Source organism: Alosa sapidissima, chromosome 18 (assembly GCF_018492685.1).
Source record: "Alosa sapidissima isolate fAloSap1 chromosome 18, fAloSap1.pri, whole genome shotgun sequence".
NCBI lineage: Eukaryota > Metazoa > Chordata > Actinopteri > Clupeiformes > Clupeidae > Alosa > Alosa sapidissima.
The window spans coordinates 26,434,100-26,453,213 of NC_055974.1; the positions used below are offsets into that span (position 1 = coordinate 26,434,100).

General features: G+C 44.9%; 3 protein-coding genes across 7 annotated transcripts in view; 2 read left to right on the plus strand and 1 right to left on the minus strand.

Annotated features, from left to right (window-relative positions):
* Nucleotides 1–7,377, plus strand: part of acer2 (alkaline ceramidase 2) — a 17,299-nt gene extending 9,922 nt beyond the window's left edge. For both annotated transcript variants that reach the window (XM_042070761.1, XM_042070760.1), the window contains exons 5-6: nucleotides 5,423–5,560; nucleotides 7,098–7,377. In XM_042070761.1, the coding sequence (XP_041926695.1) occupies nucleotides 5,423–5,560; nucleotides 7,098–7,284 (325 nt within the window). In that variant the 3' untranslated portion in view covers nucleotides 7,285–7,377. The remainder of the gene's footprint in view (nucleotides 1–5,422; nucleotides 5,561–7,097) is intronic.
* The window catches only part of LOC121690252 (C-type mannose receptor 2-like), a 1,098,322-nt gene that overhangs the window by 979,093 nt on the left and 100,115 nt on the right, over nucleotides 1–19,114 (plus strand). The window lies entirely within an intron of this gene.
* Nucleotides 11,817–18,736, minus strand: ppp1r15a (protein phosphatase 1, regulatory subunit 15A). Of its 4 annotated transcripts, none has more exons than XM_042070751.1 (4): nucleotides 18,473–18,736; nucleotides 13,567–14,554; nucleotides 12,241–12,457; nucleotides 11,817–12,158 (listed from the first exon to the last, which is right to left on the minus strand). In XM_042070751.1, exons 2-3 carry the CDS (start codon nucleotides 14,536–14,538, stop codon nucleotides 12,242–12,244), a joined length of 1,188 nt encoding a protein of 395 aa, XP_041926685.1. In that variant the 5' UTR covers nucleotides 14,539–14,554; nucleotides 18,473–18,736; the 3' UTR covers nucleotides 11,817–12,158; nucleotide 12,241. The 4 variants fall into 4 exon arrangements, with proteins under 4 accessions (XP_041926685.1, XP_041926686.1, XP_041926683.1 ...); XM_042070752.1 differs by having other exon boundaries at nucleotides 11,817–12,199; XM_042070749.1 differs by having other exon boundaries at nucleotides 11,817–12,457.

Sequence of the window (19,114 nt, forward strand, 5' to 3'; positions counted from 1 at the left end):
AGTTCCCTCCCTGACCAGCCCCATAGTTCCCTCCCTGACCAGCCCCATAGTTCCCTCCCTGACCAGCCCCATAGTTCCCTCCCTGACCTGCCCCATAGTTCCCTCCCTGCTTCTCCCTCGCTGATTCTCTGAAGGCTGTGAAAATCTCTGCAGGAGATGTGAATTTTGGCCTTGCTGTTGTGATGTTGATGTTGACTTGTGGGGGAATGCCAGAGCAAATTAATCAGTGAAGGGCTGTAATTGTGTCAGATGCACCACACACACACACACACACACACATACGCACACACGCACACACACACAGTATGTCTGACTGCCTTACATAAACCCTTAGCTGATGCAGTCATAAGGTCATGTTCTAAAATAGAACATGACATGATTCTGACAAGAATTGTGGGTAATGATTCTGTGAGGTATTCTGGGTAATGGCTGCTCCCGGTGCATAGAGCCGCAGTGGGAGACTTGTTAGCATTGCAGAACACACACACACACAGGCTCACACACAATTTTTTCATTGATTTGCCTGTCGTGTGTTTGAGAGAGAGAAAGAGAGAGTGTGTGTGTGTGTATTTTTCCCTCTGGCTTTCCTGGGGTCTGTCAGCTGTGCTGTGATATTCTCTCCCTGGGAAGGAAGATCTCTTCTCTTCTTTTCTCTTTTTTGTCTCTTTGTCTCTCTCTCTCATTTCTGTCTTTTCCTTCTGCATTAGTTCTGTTTGTCTCTTTCTCTCTATATGGAAATCTGTCTGCCTATTACAGACATCTCCTTGGTGTGTGTGTGTGTGTGCGTGCGTGCGTGTGTGTGTGTGTGTGTGTGTGTGGCAATCACAGACATCTCCTTGGTGTGTGTGTGTGTGTGTGTGTGGCAATCACAGACATCTCCTTGGTGTGTGTGTGTGTGTGTGCGTGCGTGCGTGCGTGCGTGTGTGTGGCAATCACAGACATCTCCCTGGTGTGTGTTTATGCCAATCACAGGTCCAACTGTGTTTTTCCTGTAAATCACGGTGTTATCACAAGTGTGTGAATGAATGAATGTGTGGTGTGGTGTGTATGCTTCTGTGTTTGTGTGTGCTTCTGTGTTTGTGTATGTGTGTGTGTGTGTATGCATGTCCAGGCAGAGATGCTGTAGGTGTGTGTGTGTGTGTGTGTGTGTGTGTGTGCTGCGGAGGCATGTTAAGAGGAAGATTGTAGGAGTGTGTATTATTAGACCAGCTTCTGAAGTATTGCCCGTGGGAGCGAGAGTGTGTGTGTGTTCGTGTTCTTGTGCGGTATACAGAGCTTGTTAATGGCTGACTTAAGCTGCATAGAAGTGGATTTGTGTCTATGGAAGCACATGTGGGTTTTTTTGCTCAAATCCAACTGCTCTGCGCACGTGTGTGTGTGTGTGTGTTTTTGTGCGTGCATAGTGTGTGTGTTTCTCCAGCCTTTACAAGGATTATTATTCAACCTAAAAGCCCTTCCGTTCCACAGCTACCAACTAGCGTGCAGTGCGTGTGTGTGTGTGTGTGTGTGTGTGTGTGTGAATTCTAATCTCTGAACGGTGCCCATTATTGCCAGGTCAAACCGCATGGCTATTTCCTGTCCTCTTTAGCCTGTAGCATGGTTATTTCCTGTCCTCTCTAGCCTGTAAACTAGCTGTCCTTGACATCCTGTGGCCCATCCAATCATACACGTGGTTAGGTGGAGCTGATTGGCATCTCTGGTCACTGATTGGCTACGAGCATCATCTTTGCCCATATAAGGATATCTGGTATCTTGAGATTTTTCCTATGGGAAAATAACATTTTGAATTTTTAATTATTGCACCTGTTAAACTCTCGTGCGGACGAAGAAATCGAAAATGTAGACGTTTTGCTCTACACACTTTTGTTCTGTCCTAAAGTGGATACTGTGACCTTCGGTACATTAGCACGGCACACTTTTTATTTTTATTTTTGCTACCCCAGAGCTAACTTGCAATATAACTTGCCTTCAGTAGTGGTCTGTTGTCATAGTCCAGTTCCAGCAGTGCTTAGAGGGGAACACATAATTGAATCCAGCCATGGGCCACAGCATCGGCTTATTCTGGGGCTGTTTTCAATAGGTGCGTCTTTTCTTTCGGCCATAGCTTCAGGATTCGCTGTACTTCTGTATGATTCGCTGTGCTGATTTTTTTGTCCAAGAACTCTTAAAGGAACACGCCACTGTTTTATAAAATTGGGTTATTCACCGTCTCCCCTAGAGTTAGAGAAGTGGGCAAAAGCATGTTTGTCTCCGTGCATGCGTGGATAGCATGTCATGAGTAAAAGTGAGGCAACAAAATAAAAATCCCTAATTCCTTCTTGTGGCCTCCACCGTGGCCGTATTCACACCACGTACAAATGGCGATGCAGATTAAGACAAGGCGACTTCCTAGGCAGATATTGACTGCCAGAGCACAACAATCTCAATCTCTGGGTTTTTTTTTAAGTCATTATACTTTATTACATCACTCTAGTACACATGCTTGTGCTCTCTCTCTCTCTCTCTCTCTCTCTCCCTCTCTCCCTCTCTCCCTCCTTCTCACTGCTAACCTGTGTTGACCCTTCCTGTCACCGTGGCAATACTCCAGTATTGTTCTTACAGTCTGGACTCACCCTGATTAAGGCCAGCAGGTTAACTAAATTAGCAGTTGTGTGTGTGTGTGTGTGTGTGTGAGAGAGAGAGGGGGGGGGTCTGGGTGTGTGTGCCTATGTACGTGAGTGTATGTATTTGTGAGAGAGAAGTTATATTAGCCAAGGCAGCCACAGACAGTGATGAATGTGCCTTTTTGGTTTCCTGTAGAAAGGTCATCAAACGCGTGTGTGTGCGTGCGTGCGTGTGTGTGCATTTGTGTGTGTGTGTGACCCTCTCGCAAAGCGAAAGCCGCAAATGTTCTACTAACACAAAGGGTGAAGGGGACAAATCCCCCTCTACGCAGACCCTTGGCGCACTAACGGAGTAAACCCCACTTTGCATTAGTGGCTAATAATTAGCTATTACTTCTCTCTGGAGTTGCTGACTGTTTTTTGGAACCATTTCTTATGATCTGCAATAGTTATCTGTGATAATTTGAAGCCTAATAGTGTAATTTAGTAGTGTTCATTTCAGCTGGTGCAGCGGTCCTGTACTACCTAGCTAGGAGGGAGAGGTCATGAAGGAGCTTTGCCCCGGGCCTCCGGCTCCTCATACAGGATGACCTTTGACCTTGTGATGTTCCTACTGGTCTGGCATCAGTTGTGAAGGCCTGTTGTTCAGGTGCAGGGGTCAATCCACTGTCCTTATGCACTGACTGAAGTCAATATTATACTGCAGCACAGTACTGTGTAACTAGAGAGAGAGAGAGAGAGAGAGAGAGCAAGCAAGACGTCCACAGGAAGAGAGAAGTTGTTCTTTGGGATGTTTTTGGTTTTTTTTTTTAAAAAGGGAAAACCACGTGGCAGTGGGACTGGAATGGGAGGATAGAAATGACTCTGGAATGCTCTCTGTTGTGGCCATCTCCAATCCAGACCTGCTCGCCACTGCTACTTCAACTTCTGTTGGACACTGCCTGTGTGTGGTGTGAATTCAATAGTGTTATCGTACTGTGTGTGTGTGTCCATGTGTGGGTGGGTTTATGTTCGAATGCCATGGGGAAGGGGGGAGTGATGTAGCCCAGAAATAAGCCTGGTGTTATATCGTTTGGGTTGAGTGTGGTTGTGTAAATGGTTGGATGCCTGGGTTGGGTGGGACAGGTGTGTGTGTGTGTGTGTGTGTGTGTGTGAGATTTTTATTCTTATTCAGATATTCTTATCCTGCTACAATGAAGCAGTGGATGACTGCTTATCACAGGAGACAGCAGAGTATTGAAAGCTGCCATTATCTTTGTGTTAGCAGTCACAAGCAACAAGTCAGCCGGTCGGGGTGTGTGTGTGTGCGTTGGTTGGTGGGTGTGTGTGAGATTCTCGCAGTATCAGTGGAACAGTGTAGGTTCTGTGCAGCCTGCCGAGTTTGTCTCGAGTCCAAAACGCACAACAGGAATTTAATGAAGCCCAGAGTTAACACTGAGCGGAGCCATGCTAAGTGTGCAAGGCGTCCATGGTGAGTGTGAGTGTGTGTGTGTGTGTGTGTGTGTGTGTGTGTGTGTTATAGCAGAGCAAAGCCACAGGCTGCTGGTTAGCGTGCTGCTCTCTGTCCATGCTGAGAGTGAGTGTGTGTGTGTGTGTGTGTGTTTGTGTTGGCGCGAGGCGTGGTGTCCATGCTGAGTGACTCATCACCAGACGGAGGGTGGACATGCTGCTGTCAGTGTGCACTGCTTTGTGTGTGTGTGTGTGTGAAAGCATGGCGGCAGGTGGAGGGTGGAGGTGCTTCTGTTCTCTCAGTGTACACCGCTGAGTTTGTGTGTGTGTGTGTGTGTGTGTGTGTGTGTGCGTGTGTGTAAGCATGGCTCCAGGTGGAGGTGCTGCTGTCCTCTCAGCGTGTTCCACACTGTTCTGTAAAAGGGGACACGACTCATTGTCCCCTAAACAAGAGCCTGCTCATGTTGTGCTGTAATTTGGTTCGTTTGTTTGTTTGTTTGTCTGTGTTTGTTTCTTTGTTTGAGCTTTAGAAGGCTGTGTGTTTCTCCCTAATCTGGAGAGAGTTATAGGTAGACACACACACACACCCCCCCACCCCATGGGGCAGGGGTCAGTGTGGCTGAATGTGTTTGGTTTGCCAGCCTTCACCACAGAGAACAATAGGCTTTTCACTGTGTGTGTGTGTGTGTGTGTGTGTGTGTGTGTGTGTGTGTGTGTGTGTGTGTGTGTGAGAGAGAGAGAGAGAGAAAAAAAAAAAACACACTCCGTCATCTCAGCAAAGCAGATGTTTGCTTTCAGGCTTATCACTTCCAGCTTCACTGTGTGTGTGTGTGCGTGCGCATGTAAAAGAGAGGGCTGTACCAAAGTCATGGTGTGTGTGTGTAGTGCGTCCATGAGCGTTAACTGAACAGATGTTGGAACTGGATTTGTGCAGGAGTGATGATGTATGTTTGCTGTTAAATGTTCTCTTACCATGCAGGTGTGTTTGTGTTGTTTAATGTTCTGACCATGCAGTTGTGTGTGTGTGTGTGTGTGTGTTTGTGTTGTTTAATGTTCTCCAACCATGCAGTTATGTGTGTGTGTGTGTGTGTGTGTGTGTGTGTGTGTGTGTGTGTGTTTCTGGTGTTTAATGTTCTCCGACCATGCAGTTATGTGTGTGTGTGTGTGTGTGTGTGTGTGTGTTTGTGTTGTTTAATGTTCTCCGACCATGCAGTTATGTGTGTGTGTGTGTGTGTGTGCGCGTGTGTGTGTGTGTGTGTGTGTGTGTGTTTAATGTACAAAGTTCTCTGAGCATGCAGGTGTGTGTGTTTGAGAGTGTGTGAGTGTTTTCCCTGTAGTTATGAGAACCTGTGTGTGTGTTGGTCCTGCAGGTGTGAGAACGTGCGTGTGTTTAAGCTGGGCCTGCTGTCGGGCCTGTGGTGGATGCTGGCGCTCATGTGCTGGATCAGCGATCGCATCTTCTGTGAGATGTGGTCCTCAGTCAACTTCCCCTATCTGCACTGCGCCTGGTGAGTCACACACACACACACACACACACACACACACACACACACACACTCGCGCACACACACATACACACACTGTGTGCATGTTCATCTATTTTTGTATCTGTCCCACTGATATTAACTAAGGGCACATTCACACTAGACCGTTTGGTCCAGACCCGAGTTTGTGTCACGACTCAATGAAATGCAGCTACTGCTGCCACTACAGCTACTGTTACTGCCTCAGGTGTCATGTCACTGAGGCTAAACCTTCCAAATAATCAAGTCAAATAAGCTTAATTGTCACCTCCAGTTTAATAAAGAGGATTTAACAGGCTCACAAGTGCTGAGTTTTATGACAACATTTAGTCACACAAGCTGGGAAGCACCCAGGGTGGTGAACTAGAGAATAAAGAGGCTTTTTAACAGCCCCCATAAAGGAAAGGGATGCAAAAATCAACCTGATGTGAAAGGGAGCGAGAGAATAAAGAGAGAGAATAAAAGAGAGAGAATAAAAGAGAGAGAATAAAAGAGAGAGAATGAAAGAGAGAGAATGAAAGAGAGAGAATAAAGAGAGAGACTATAGCGGGGCCTCTGTGAAGCCCGAGCAGATGGTGAGAGAGCGTTGGGAGGAGCTGGGTTTGGAGCGTTGGGTTTGGAGCGTTGGGTTTGGAGCGTTGGGTTTGGAGCGTTGGGTTTGGAGCGTTGGGGGGAGCTGGGTTTGGAGCGTTGGGTTTGGAGCATTGGGAGGAGTTGGGTTTGGAGCGTTGGGTTTGGAGCGTTGGGAGGAGCTGGGTTTGGAGCGTTGGGTTTGGAGCGTTGGGGGGAGCTGTGTTTGGAGCGTTGGGGGGAGCTGTGTTTGGAGCGTTGGGGGGAGCTGTGTTTGCGTGACACTCGCGCTTTCATGTCTGCTGCTCCGTGGCTGGAGAGAGCTCCCCTGTGTCTCTGCTGCGACGGGCCTCTAGCATGCAAGCTCCCACAGTCCTACTGGCTCCTGAGAGTGCGACACACACACACACACACACACACACACACACAGTGACGAGGGCACTTAGCTAATCAGCCTGACTGCTGTGTCATGTAGGTTTAAGTGCACGGCTGTCCTGTTCTGCATGGTTAGCATGTGAGCAGTGTTTGGGGGATGCTGCTCAGTGCTCCGTGCCTGTGCTAGAGGGCATGTCTGTAGATATTTTGCATTGGTGAATCCAGCTTAGCAGTGTGTGTGTGTGTCTGTGTGTGTGTGTGTGTGTGTGTGTGTTTGGCTGGTTCTAATGGTTCTTTTCTCCATGCTCTGTTCTTCTGTTGTCATCTTCTCCCATATATTCTCCTCCCTCCTACCTCCTCTTTGTCTCCCCTCTCCTGTCCTCTTCTCTTTTCTCCTCTCCTCTCCTCTTCTCTTTTCTCCTCTCCTCTCCTCTTCCCTTCTTTCCTTTCCTCTCCCCACTCTCCTCTTCTTTCCTCCTCTCTCCTCTCCTCCCCTCTCTCCTCCCTCTCTTCTGTACTCTCTCCTCCCCCTCCCCTCTCTCCTCTCCTCCTTCTCTCCTCTCCTCCTCTTCCACAGGCACATCCTGATCTGCCTGGCGTCCTACCTGGGCTGCGTGTGCTTCGCCTACTTCGACGCTGCGTCCGAGGCCCCAGAGCAGGGGCCCGTGGTCAAGTTCTGGCCCAGCGAGCGGTGGGCCTTCATCGGGGTGCCCTACGTCACCCTGCTCTGCGTCCACAAGAAGTCCTCCATCAAGGTCACCTAGAATGGCCCAAGGTCACCCATCGGGCCCTCTTCACAGCCTCTGATCATCATGGGGTCACTCGGGGTCATGGGGGTGTCAAAGAGCACTTTTTTTTTAAAAAAAAGAAAAAAACCATGGTTGTGTGTGGGTGAGCACGGTGTGGTGGCGGTCAGTATGTGTTACCTACGCATCCGTGTTTTGGAACCGCTGCTGTTGCGGTGTAGCTTTGTCGGCACGACTTCCTGGTTGACTACCTTTCAGTGGGACCAAACCGATTTTAAATGGCTGATTCTGGAACATTTCAGGTCAGATCAGGCCCTTTTTTTTGTTTTTCCAAACAGGCAACACAAGAGACACCACTGAGCCAAGCAGCCTGGGCCTCATTCACATGAGGTGCACAATTATGATGTCACTACAGAATAATACTCACATGGTGCGGAACCTGGAGCAAAGAGAAGGGTTCTATTTTCTACTCACTGTATTACAGGGAGAACACGTATAATGGTGATGCAGGTAGCAGTACTTTTCTCTCATGGCCGTTTCAACAGTGGGAAATGTTGCAGTCAGATTGTGTTTAACGGATTCCTCCACTGATTGGCCAGTGAGTGTGGTATGTTCACGAGAGCGTCGCGTTCATCAGGTTTAGGATAGTGTTTTAATAAACATTTACTGTTAATCTTTCAACTTTTTTTTTTTTTCTTTTGTTAATCAAGAAACATTCCTACAATGCACAACAAATGCACAACAGTTCAGCCAGTATTTTTGAATGCAAATGAAAAGTGTAGGGCATTTTAGGAGCAGTAGTCTTTGACCACGGCAGCTGTCTCTGGCCGATTCTCTCAGCGATCATTTCAACACACCAGGGCCATTGCTTCTCACTGCCCAGAGCTCCCACTGCTGCCCCCTACAGGCTGGTGAGTGCCTAGCAGCGTGAGAGCTCTATATAGGGAACCGAATGGGAACCCTCAGTTTTCCTCTGTCTCTCGAGTATTAAGACAATGGAAGGAGAGGCTACTTTATATGGTTGTGGTTAAATGCTCTTGATTGCTCCTACTGTGGTCGATGTTTCAGTGTGAATTATTACCTTTTTAACATGTATTAATATGGGTATCTTTAACATTTAACAAACAGACACGTTTCCTCTGGCGTTTATCTCCAGAGTGCAGCTGTGGAATGGTGTAACTCCATATACTGTACCATATGAAGGGAGTAGTGTCTGTTTAAAAAAAAAAATACACCTATATAATAACTCGGTGTGGGTTGGTATTGTAATCACGTTTAAAGTGCTTGTTTGCATGATCTGTTTATGCAATGCAATGGAATGTCAGTTGAAACTGTATGACTAATGTAACCAGATGATTTATCTCTGAACTCTGTATTCAGTGTGCTTTAGGCAGTCAGTAGACCCAGGTTTATTTTACAGAAGGAAGCTTCGAGAAGTAGAGGTCTGCGCGGGACTGATTTTGCTCCCGCAATATTCTGTCCCGCTCCCGCATTAATGTGTCATTTTTAGTCCCGCTCCCACCCGCATCTGTAACATGATGTCCCGCTCCCGCCCGCTAAAGCCCGCATGCAGGAGGGATAGCCTATTCAGTTTTTCTTTCTGTCTCACGAAAGGATCAGCACACACCTGAGAGACTCCAGATGTCAGTTTTGACAATAAGCAACAGGAACAAATTGAACCCACGTAAACAACAATAGGCTATAGGCCTGCTATCCGTCAGTTATGCTTAAACCCCGTTTTTTAATGCTGCCTAACAGAACATCCAGCTGAACTATAGTTATGAACAGTACTTTAATCATTTCCAAATTTAATTTTACGCACATATTTAATTTGCGGGAGTGCAGTGAATCGTTTGTCCCGCACCTTGTACCGAACGCACCTCTCTCATCCCGCCCGCTCCCGCAAAGAGTTTTCAAAAGTTGTCCTGCGCCGCATTCTTTTGCGTCGGGACCCGCGGGTCTACCGCAGGAGTCCAGACCTCTATCGAGAAGCTTCACTTGTTGTTTCAGTCTGTTGTTTAATTAGATCATGCCTTGTGTAGTTCACCCACTCTGGTTAACTCAGAAGAGGTATTTTGAAGGGTTTTTTTTTTTATTTTTTATGAAGGACATTCTCAAAGACTGTGTAAAGACAACGAGGCTGTTCTACTTGCACTTATTGTTGTTTTGAGACCCATTAGCCAAAAGCCAAGTTTGTGGTGTCACTCGCTTCTCTTCTCTTAAACTGTCCTTTCCAATGACGGTCCATGCCAACGCAGCATCACCCTGCACAAAAAATGGCTGTTTTATTTTCCTATTTTTAACCGATTTAACAATTTTGTAGACGAATGAGTAATGTTTGTAAGCCAAAAACGAAATGAGTCATTTCTCCTGAGTGTATTTTTACATTTTATTTTAAGTATTAAAAGATGACAAATATTAATCTGACTCTGCATGGTGGGTGTTCTTTTCTTACTTCTCCATAGCAACACGGACTGAATAATCACCTTTTTTTTTATCATAGCTGGATACAACTCAACCAGACATGGATATTTCACACAAATATTCCATGTATCATTACCCAAGGGATTAATTGAAGTGTTGCAAATGGTTCAAAAGCATGCATTCTGTCACTAATAATCATTATGCATTTGTGATGGCAGGTTTCCACATAGTGGATCTAGCTAGACATAGTGTACTAGCTAGATGTTATACAACTTAACGAGAATCTGTGCTTTTCCTCAGTTTGGCTATAAAATGAATAGGCCAATCTATTTCTTTTGTCATACTGGACATTCATGAACAGGAGTGTGCACCTGAAGGTCTTCTAATCGCAGCGTCAGGTGTGGCTAAGTAAATGCATCTGAAGATGAATTGCTAGGAATTTGTGGGCACTTTATTCCAGTATACAGTGACCTTGCTGAATCAGTTCTTAGACTAGAATGGTTTGGGGCTGCTCTGCTTACTCTTGCCGTCTAGAATATGCACTTAGTGTTGGGATTATGAAAGTTTGTTCTATCATTGTCTGAAAGTGTGGTGATGTTATTTTATAATATGAATTTACTGTAACCTGCAGTGAGGTTATTGTGGTTTGAAACTGTCAACTGTTTGTCAACTGTTTTCTTATATGGGCCAGGGTTCCCACGGGTCATGGAATTTCTGGAATATCATGGACTTTTAGAGGGTCTATTTCAGACATGGAAAGTCAGGGACTGACTTGCCAAAATACATTAATACAGATATATTTCCCCGCAGAATTGGTGTATATCTGCTTTACTGCTTTACTGCTTGTTTGAGTAGTTGTGGTTAGCTCAACTTTGTTTATTCAATACATTTATTCATCTCCCACTCTAAAAAGGTAAAAGATTCTTGAACGCTCTGCGGCTGCTCTGAAATCTTTGGTCGTTATATTGTACCATTCATTAAATGGTAGGTCATGGAATTTCAATTTTTTTGTCAGGGAAAAGTCATGGAATTTTACATTTGACTTAGAGTGGGAACCCTGAAGGGCCTCCACTCTATGTAATAGTGTGTTGTGAAATTAAAACATTGTTTTATTTCACTCATAAAGACCTCAGATAGTATTGCATATTTAATATTAATCTGATGAGATTAACATATATTTTATATGTTATAACATTTAAATAGCAATTAACAATCCCAGTGTCACCAAGTAAAGTCATGTTGGGTTTATATTCTAAACTGTCCAGATAGTCCCATCGCTGACTAACTGGTTTGCCTTTGTTTTAACAGCCCTACAGAAACAGCCCCCTGCAGTTCTTTAACTGGTTCTAAATGGAATCTTTGAAAGGGTTCCATAGGCATAATCAGATACTCAGATCAGATACTCTTTCTGCCTTTGTGAGCATGCACTCAGGCAAACAGGAAGTGATGTTGACCGAGACTGATCCGTGGCGCCTCAGAGATCATTCCCACGGGAAGTAGCCTAGTACAAAAGTATGCACACAGGTTGGGAACGCTCTGGGATCTGTCGAGGAATGCAGTGACATTCCGAACCTCTCCCATCCCGACATCAGCTGTCCCTGCTGGGGGTGGACGATTTTCCAGAGGATCCAGAGATTCCCAGATAACAATAGACCGCTGAAGTTGGCCTAAAATAAGGACCCAAAAGCTGCCATCTTTGTCTATATAAAGAGATTCAGGTACCATCTTTGCTCATATAAGGAGATCGGGATGTCCTTATATGGGCAAAGATGACAGCTTTGGGTCCTTTATGTAGGCAAACTTCGGAGGTCTATGGAGTTGAATGAACTCTGGTGATTAAAAGCTCCAGAGAGCTTTCCCTGTTCAACAGTGACCTCTACTGGTGGAAAGTGAGCAGTACTGCATTTGCAGTTTACATTTATTCATTATAATGCATGATTGATTGTGCATCGTCTTAAAGTGATCTGACAGGTTCCTTCTGTGAGAGTAAGCAAACCACATTTTCTCATGGAGACTCGTTGAAGGGCAGAAACTGACGGGGCTTGGTAAGCATTGCTTTTGGTAAACGTTATGGGTGCTATCTGATATTCTGTTTTCTGCAAATGTGATGAGAAGAGGCCTCTGTATTCAAGTATAAAAATAGATTTATTAGTCAAGTAAATGTGTGTGAGAATACCCACAGTTCATCTGAACAGCTGAAAACTGAACAGAACAGACAAGTTTTCATATAAAAAAAAAAAACACAAAGATTTTAGCTTAAGGGTTCACAAACAAATATAAATATATATAAAAAGATACCATTGGGAAAAACAGCACCATACCATAGAAAAACAAAAGCGAGGTCTTAGAAGAGCTACACAATCTAACATATGGACATACATTTAAAAGAAACATTATGGGCATTAGCTTTGTTGTCTTGGAACAGATATTCTAGTGTCGATTGTTTTTGGAGTCTCTCAAACAGATATTTTACTGTGTCGATTGTTTTTGGAGTCTCTCAAACAGATATTTTACTGTGTCGATTGTTTTTGGAGTCTCTCAAACAGATATTTTACTGTGCCGATTGTTGCTGGAGTCTCTCCCACACCAGACGTCTGTGGTCGTGACTCAGACAGGGGCTAATGACTTTCCCAGCATCCTCCACTCTCCGGCGGAAGCGATCCCGGTCGCGTGCCATCTCCATCCAACACGAGCCGTTTCTCGCTGCCTTGCTGGCGAAGGCCCAGGCCACTAGAGGCCGCACGGTCAGCTCATCTCTGAAGCGCACCTTTAAACAAACCACAAACAAAGCAGAGAAACTTCATGAGTATCACAGTAAGAGAGATCCAAACATCACACACACACACACACACACGACCACGACCCCTGACCTGCCAGGAACTTGGCCTTTATTCAGCCTATATCGACTAGCACAGGAGGTTGGGGAGAGCTTAACACTGAGAGAGAGAGACTCTTCTACAAGTCAATTCCCTATCAACCCGGCAAACAATCAAGTCTCAAGGAAGCTGTCAGGCTATCTCTGGCAGGGCATTAGTCACGGGACTGACCCTGAGTCAGCTGTGACTGTGAGTCACGAGGCTAAAGTGCAAACGCATCAGCACAAGTTGTTCCAAACTTTGTTCCTTTTTACAACACCAGTCATTCACAGTAGGTGGGGCAAAGGTGTGGGTGAGCGGGCTGGGAGTTGCCACAGCGATCATCTGATAAACAAAACAGTTGCTCTGGCTCCATTAGTTTCTGCTGTCAGTGGTTGTTCACGACAACTATGAGCCAGGCGGGTTACACTGCAAATGGCTGCATTACGCGACACTGGCTTCTGGTCACATGAGAATGTAAGCTAATATGTCACTGGTCTGGAGCAGATGGAAGACTAATATAAGTGTCTGTCTATGTTTACATATGACCATGTAATATCACTGGTATCACACGGGTTACTGATCCTGAAACAGGTTTGGCCTTCATCTGGCACAGATCTAGGCTGTGATTAATAAAATTATGATGATTATGTTAAACTGATGTTAATTAACTGGTTTTAAATGGTTCCTTGTCCACACAGCAACACTGAAAATTGAGAATTCCTAAATCTTCACCCTGGAAAGAGTTTTCAAAAGCTCACACACACAAAAGCTTTCAGTGACCTAAAATGGTGAAAGTGTGTGGACGAAAGGCCAAAAAAATGCATGGAAAAGGTACATTTTCATAGGTTCCCGTGGATGAGACCCCACGCGCGCACACACACACACACACACACACACACACACACACTTAACCCCTGATGGTAATACTCTGAGACCATTAATCTAATCAGTCACTGCAACTTTTCAAAGATACTACTGAATTAGAACGTCTCGTATTGTGTGTGGGCTAGTTGTTTACCTTCTTGTTTTGTTGAGCGCTATGAGTGGAATGTTGTCCGTCTTCTCCCTCCTCCTCCTCCTCCTCCTCCTCCACTCTCCGCACACCTCTGGCTGCTGAGGCGGGTGTGTTCCTGGAGACTGGAGTGCAGGAGGAGCTGAGGGGGTTGTAGGGGTCGCCGCTGTGGAGGAAGGATTCCCAGAGTTCCACGCTCTCCGCAGATACCTCAGAGTCATCATCATCATCTGACCAATCAGAGTCTTCTTCATCATCACCTCCTGCGTCCTTCTCGTCATCACTTGCTTGCTTACAGTTCAGAGAGAAAGAGATTCCTACACGGGAACCTGCGGGGAGCGTCTGCTGACGAAGAGTACCTTCATCCTCGGCATCATCCTCTTCCTCAGATCCCCACTCAATCCAGTCCAACTCTGACTCGTCCACTTCCACCTGCTCTTCTTCGTCATCCTCATCGTCGTCCTCCTCCTCCTCGTCTGAAGACTCTTCCAGGTCCTCAGCCTCTGCCTGCCTGTCCTCCTCCACCTCCATGGTCCCCATCTTCAGGACCTCCCTACCCTCCTCTCCCAGGGTCTCCAGCGAGCCGGCTGCAGAGGTCTGGTCCTCCTCCACCTCCTCCTCCTCCTCCGCTCCTCCCCGACCCACAATGCTCTTCTCTGCGTTGCCCTTCATGGCTTCTCGTGCTAGGTAGCCGCTACACAGAAACAGCAGGACCCTGGTGCAGCTGAGGAGTTCCTTGGCAGCCCAGAGGCGATAGAGGACACTCTGTAACCCTCCCCACAGATACAGCTGGAGATTCCGCAATGTGGGGAACGTCGGCGTCGGCCAAACCATGGTCGGGCAATCTGTTGGCTGTTCAGGTGTCACAGGTAAGTGACCACTATGGGCTGGCGTCTTCACTGTGGACAGGTGTAACGTTGCTCGCGCTAGATTGCACTGGTGGGACAGCGCATGAGGGTGAATGGCATCTGGCGCCATAACAGTCGCTCAGAATCTGTGGATGAAAAGACTTGCCATTAGTCTATGATGTATATAAAAAAAAGGATCATAATTGTCATTAAACAGACCAGAGCCTAGGCTACATCTTCATGACTTCGTGGCATGTGCATCCTAAATTACATCCATACCGAATGTTGATCCATATTTAATTTAGGCGAAAACAAACACACACTCCTGATATAGGCCTGAGTAAGGCATCTGACAGAACAATAGTCTTTCATTCTTCTACACTGATCTGGCCTACGCCCATAGAGATAATACCATGGGTCATTTCCTCATAACATACCGTAATTGAAAACCTAGTGGCCTTGATCATGACCTTACTCAGGACTCTGAGTGCATGTTTGTTGTTGATCAGTGGCCTAAAACGTCCCACATACTCGACGCACCCGACCAGTAGCGCGACAATGTGACGTCACAGAAGCGCCGTAACCATTTATACTCGCGCGTGGTGGTCGCAACACTAGTTGCAATATTCTCCTGAACAGAGGTGTCGCTGTTGTGAAAAGACTAACATTAACTACTTACACAGCAGAAGAAGCTGCAGTAAGAAACACCAGTAGCTAGCCTCTGTGATGGTACTTCAGACTTTGGTTGCTACTATTCACAACTACCATCATCATTATCATGTAGTTTCCAAGGTGTGTGCACAGGTAGACAGGTAGATAGATAGATAGATAGATAGATAGATAGGTACTTTAGTCATCCCGAGGAAAATTTTAATAATTTAAACAGTTTAGTTAGCTGGCTAGCTAGCTAGCAGCTGGCTGAGTTTGTGTAATTTCCTGAAGTGGAAAGAGATTTTGTTCAGGCCTTAATAGATATCCTTTGTTTGAAAATAAATCGTTTCTATTATTTCCTCTTAATTCCATGTGTTGCAACTCTCACTGGTAACTTTGTTAACTTATCCAGCAAACTATTAAAAATTCACGACTGTAACAAAACACTGCAACTCGCTTACCCTCGAACTAGTCCATCTTCCCGTTTCCGCCTTGTCGCGCTCGTCTGAAAAAAAATGAGTGGTGCGCTACCTCGCGCAAAAGATTGTTAAGGCGGAGCAAGATACTTCGTCGTAGTTCATGTCTATGGGCGCGAAATGGGGATCGAATCCTGTCTGCATAAAGAGGCGTGTCGATGACGTATTGACGAGCGTACGTTGCAACCGGCCAACAGCAGCTTCATAAATAACCAGCGCACACCTGATATAAGGTTGATTTTCTCCAGACTGGAATGCTCAAAAATGCTAAATATATACCTGAAATGTTCAGAAGGGTTTGAGGATCATGAAAACGTGCCCGAAATTCACATTCCTAACTCTATAGAACCAAGACCTTAGCATATGTGGTGAAATTCTGAGCTATGCCCATAGACTTCAATGGAGCAATCGCTACCTCTGCTCTGCATAAAGGGGGATTTTGACCCCCCCCCCCCCCCTCGTGCGATCCGGGTTCCCGGAAGTGGCTCCTGATGAAACATCTTGCTCCGCCTTAACAATCTTTGCTCGCGCTACACGGCCAAAACCCTGGCGCGCCAGAGAGATCTACGTCATTTTGACGTCACATTGTCGCGCTACCGGTCGGGTGCGTCCAAGGCAAGGGGGCAGGCGAATTCCCGGAAGTAGAATCGACGTAGGCTGGAGGGACCACCTCTCTGCTAACTCCCATAGAAGTCCATTCATTCTAGGATTTTTTTTAAATACCATAACTTCATATAACATATATCCTGTGCCGATATTGTAGCTTCTGTGTAATCTACATAAACACTACAAAGGCAAAACAGACTCCATTACCTTGTCTGTAACGTTGGTTACCCGTAAGAAGAATAGTTAGCTTGTTCGGTTGGATGGAAGCTAGCTTTGACGTAATCTCTCTTTCGCGCCGTAGGGAGATAACCGTATTGTTTGGATAAGAAGCTCAGTCCACCTTACTGTCTATGACGGTAACTCATAAGCAAAACCCATAGATATATCTATGAGCAAAACCTAGCATACACGTATGTTAAGGTAAAGCATTACACAGAGGCAACCTAATAATAATAAAAAAAAGTAAACCTATTTTTTTTAAAAACGGCACTAATCATTTCAGAGGTTTTCGATGGATTGACCGTAGGTCGGAAAAGTGGAAAGAAGATTAGCTTCAAGGCTATAACTTTTTTGTTTTGTTTTAGCATGACTGTTTTTGAAGATGATCATGTATGGTAGCTTCAACATTAACACGACTTGGTGAGAATGATATTAATAATAATACATAAATAAATGTTTAACTTTGATGACTTTGAAGGCGAAGGAAGTGTGAGAAGAATTTCTGTGTATATCATATGAGTTACAAGATTCAGTTCGATGGCTAACGTCACGAAGTTAAGTGTGAGTCTGCGCAGTACTGGGGGCACCAACTGAAAAATCGTTCTATTTGACTCAGTGCCCTCCCATTGAAAACGACAGAGTCTGTTCGTCCATTTCTTTTACTGTCTATGGTCCAAGGGGGCAGGCGAATTCCCGGAAGTAGAAGAATCGGCGTAGGCTGGAGGGACCACCTCTCTGCTAACTCCCATAGAAGTCCATTCATTCTAGGATTTTTTTGAAATACCATAACTTCATATAACATATATCCTGTGCTGATATTGTAGCTTTTGTGTAATCAACATAAACACTACAAAGGCAAAACAGACTCCACTACCTCGTCCGTAACGTTGGTTACCCGTAAGAAGAATGGTTAGCTTGTTCGGTTGGAGGGAAGCTAGCTTGACGTAATCTCTCTTTCGCGCCGTAGGGAGATCACCGTATTGTTTGGATAAGAAGCTCAGTCCACCTTACTGTCTATGACGGTAACTCGTAAGCAAAACCTAGCATACACGACCGTATGTTAAGGTAAAGCATTACACAGAGGCAACCTAATTTAAAAAAAAAAAAAAAAAAAAAACGGCAGTAATCATTTCAGAGGTTTTCGATGGATTGACCGGTCGGAAAAGTGGAAAGAAAATAGCTTCAAAGCTATAACTTTTTTGTTTTGTTTTAGCATGACTGTTTTTGAAGATGATCATGTATGGTAGCTTCAACATTAACACGACTTGGTGAGGATGATATTAATAATAATACATAAATACATTTTTAACTTTGATGACTTTGAAGGCGAAGGAAATGTGAGAAGAATTTCTGTGTATCTATCATATGAGTTAAGATTCAGTTCTATGGCTATCGTCACGAAGTTAAGTGTGAGTTAACTTGAAATTACTGCATACTGCATATCAATGTAAATATACAGGTCACACAAGCACAAGTTTAAACTTCATGTAACTGTTAAGACTATATACATATACAACACAACTACCTCTATTTTTTTTCTATATATATGTCCTATATTTCTATTTTGATACATACATGTTCTATATTTCAGTCTTGCACTTTAATTTAATGTGTATTGTCTATGGCTATGTCTATAGTATGTCTATGTCTGTATTTAAAGCATGTCTATGTCTGCATGGGAAAGTAAGAAACGAAATTTCAATTCTTTGTATGACCAGTGCATGTAAAGAAATTGACAATAAAAGCCGACTTGACGTGAGGCTGCGCAGTACTGGGTGGACCAACTGAAAAATCGTTCTATTTGACTCAGTGCCCTCCCATTGAAAACGACGGAGTCTGTTCGTCCATTTCTTTTACTGTCTATGGGTGCGTCAGGTATGTAGAAGCCATAACCCAGAAAGCAACGATTGCCGTCCATTAAATAGTACATGCGCGCAGACACGCGCGACACAATCATTTAGCCAATTTTTAGGACAATGTTACTTTTGCCATCTGCCATATCCAAGTGGATGGTAATAGGCCTAGTATTTCTCCTTTATTACTAAATAAGTTTACTGCACCATTTAGACAATCGCGTAGAGTAAGTTAATGTTAACATAAATGTCGACAAACCTTGTTCCAAAAGTGTCAGCCAATGGCCTGGCAGTCAATCCAGCGAATACTTCGAGTTCGAGCTTTCACTTTAGTTCCTTCGACGTGCGTATTAACTGTCAGCTTGTATGTTGTCCTCTGAGTAGGTAGATTTGATAAGAAATTCGATTCCATTTCTAGCAAACTCCTCTGTTATTTATGTCGTAAGTCAAAAAGGTATGCCTGTGGCTCGTATAATGTTACACATATTTGTTGTTGTATCTCAAGAAATAGAATATGACGACACCAACCCTTGGTGCACATAATATATACACATATGCTGCTGACGTCTAGAAATAGGGGCGTGATTTTTCAACTCCGACCAATAAACAATTGTCAACTAACTCCCGTGGTCGGGTCACCACGCCCGCGACCAACAGAAGGTCGGGAAAGCACGTACACTTTCTCTACGTTTCCAGTAATCTCACAAAGGAGGCGGGACCTTGACGTAAGCGTCGGATTCTTACAGTATTGCATCATTTCTAGAGAGCACAGGCGATAGGGGACAGGGAAGCAAACCAAAACACAAACAGACCGAAGATGTCACACTCGAAGAGGCTACATCAAACAAAAATGAAAATGAAGTTACGGAAATCCCAAGATCTCTGAAAAGAAATTCCCAGA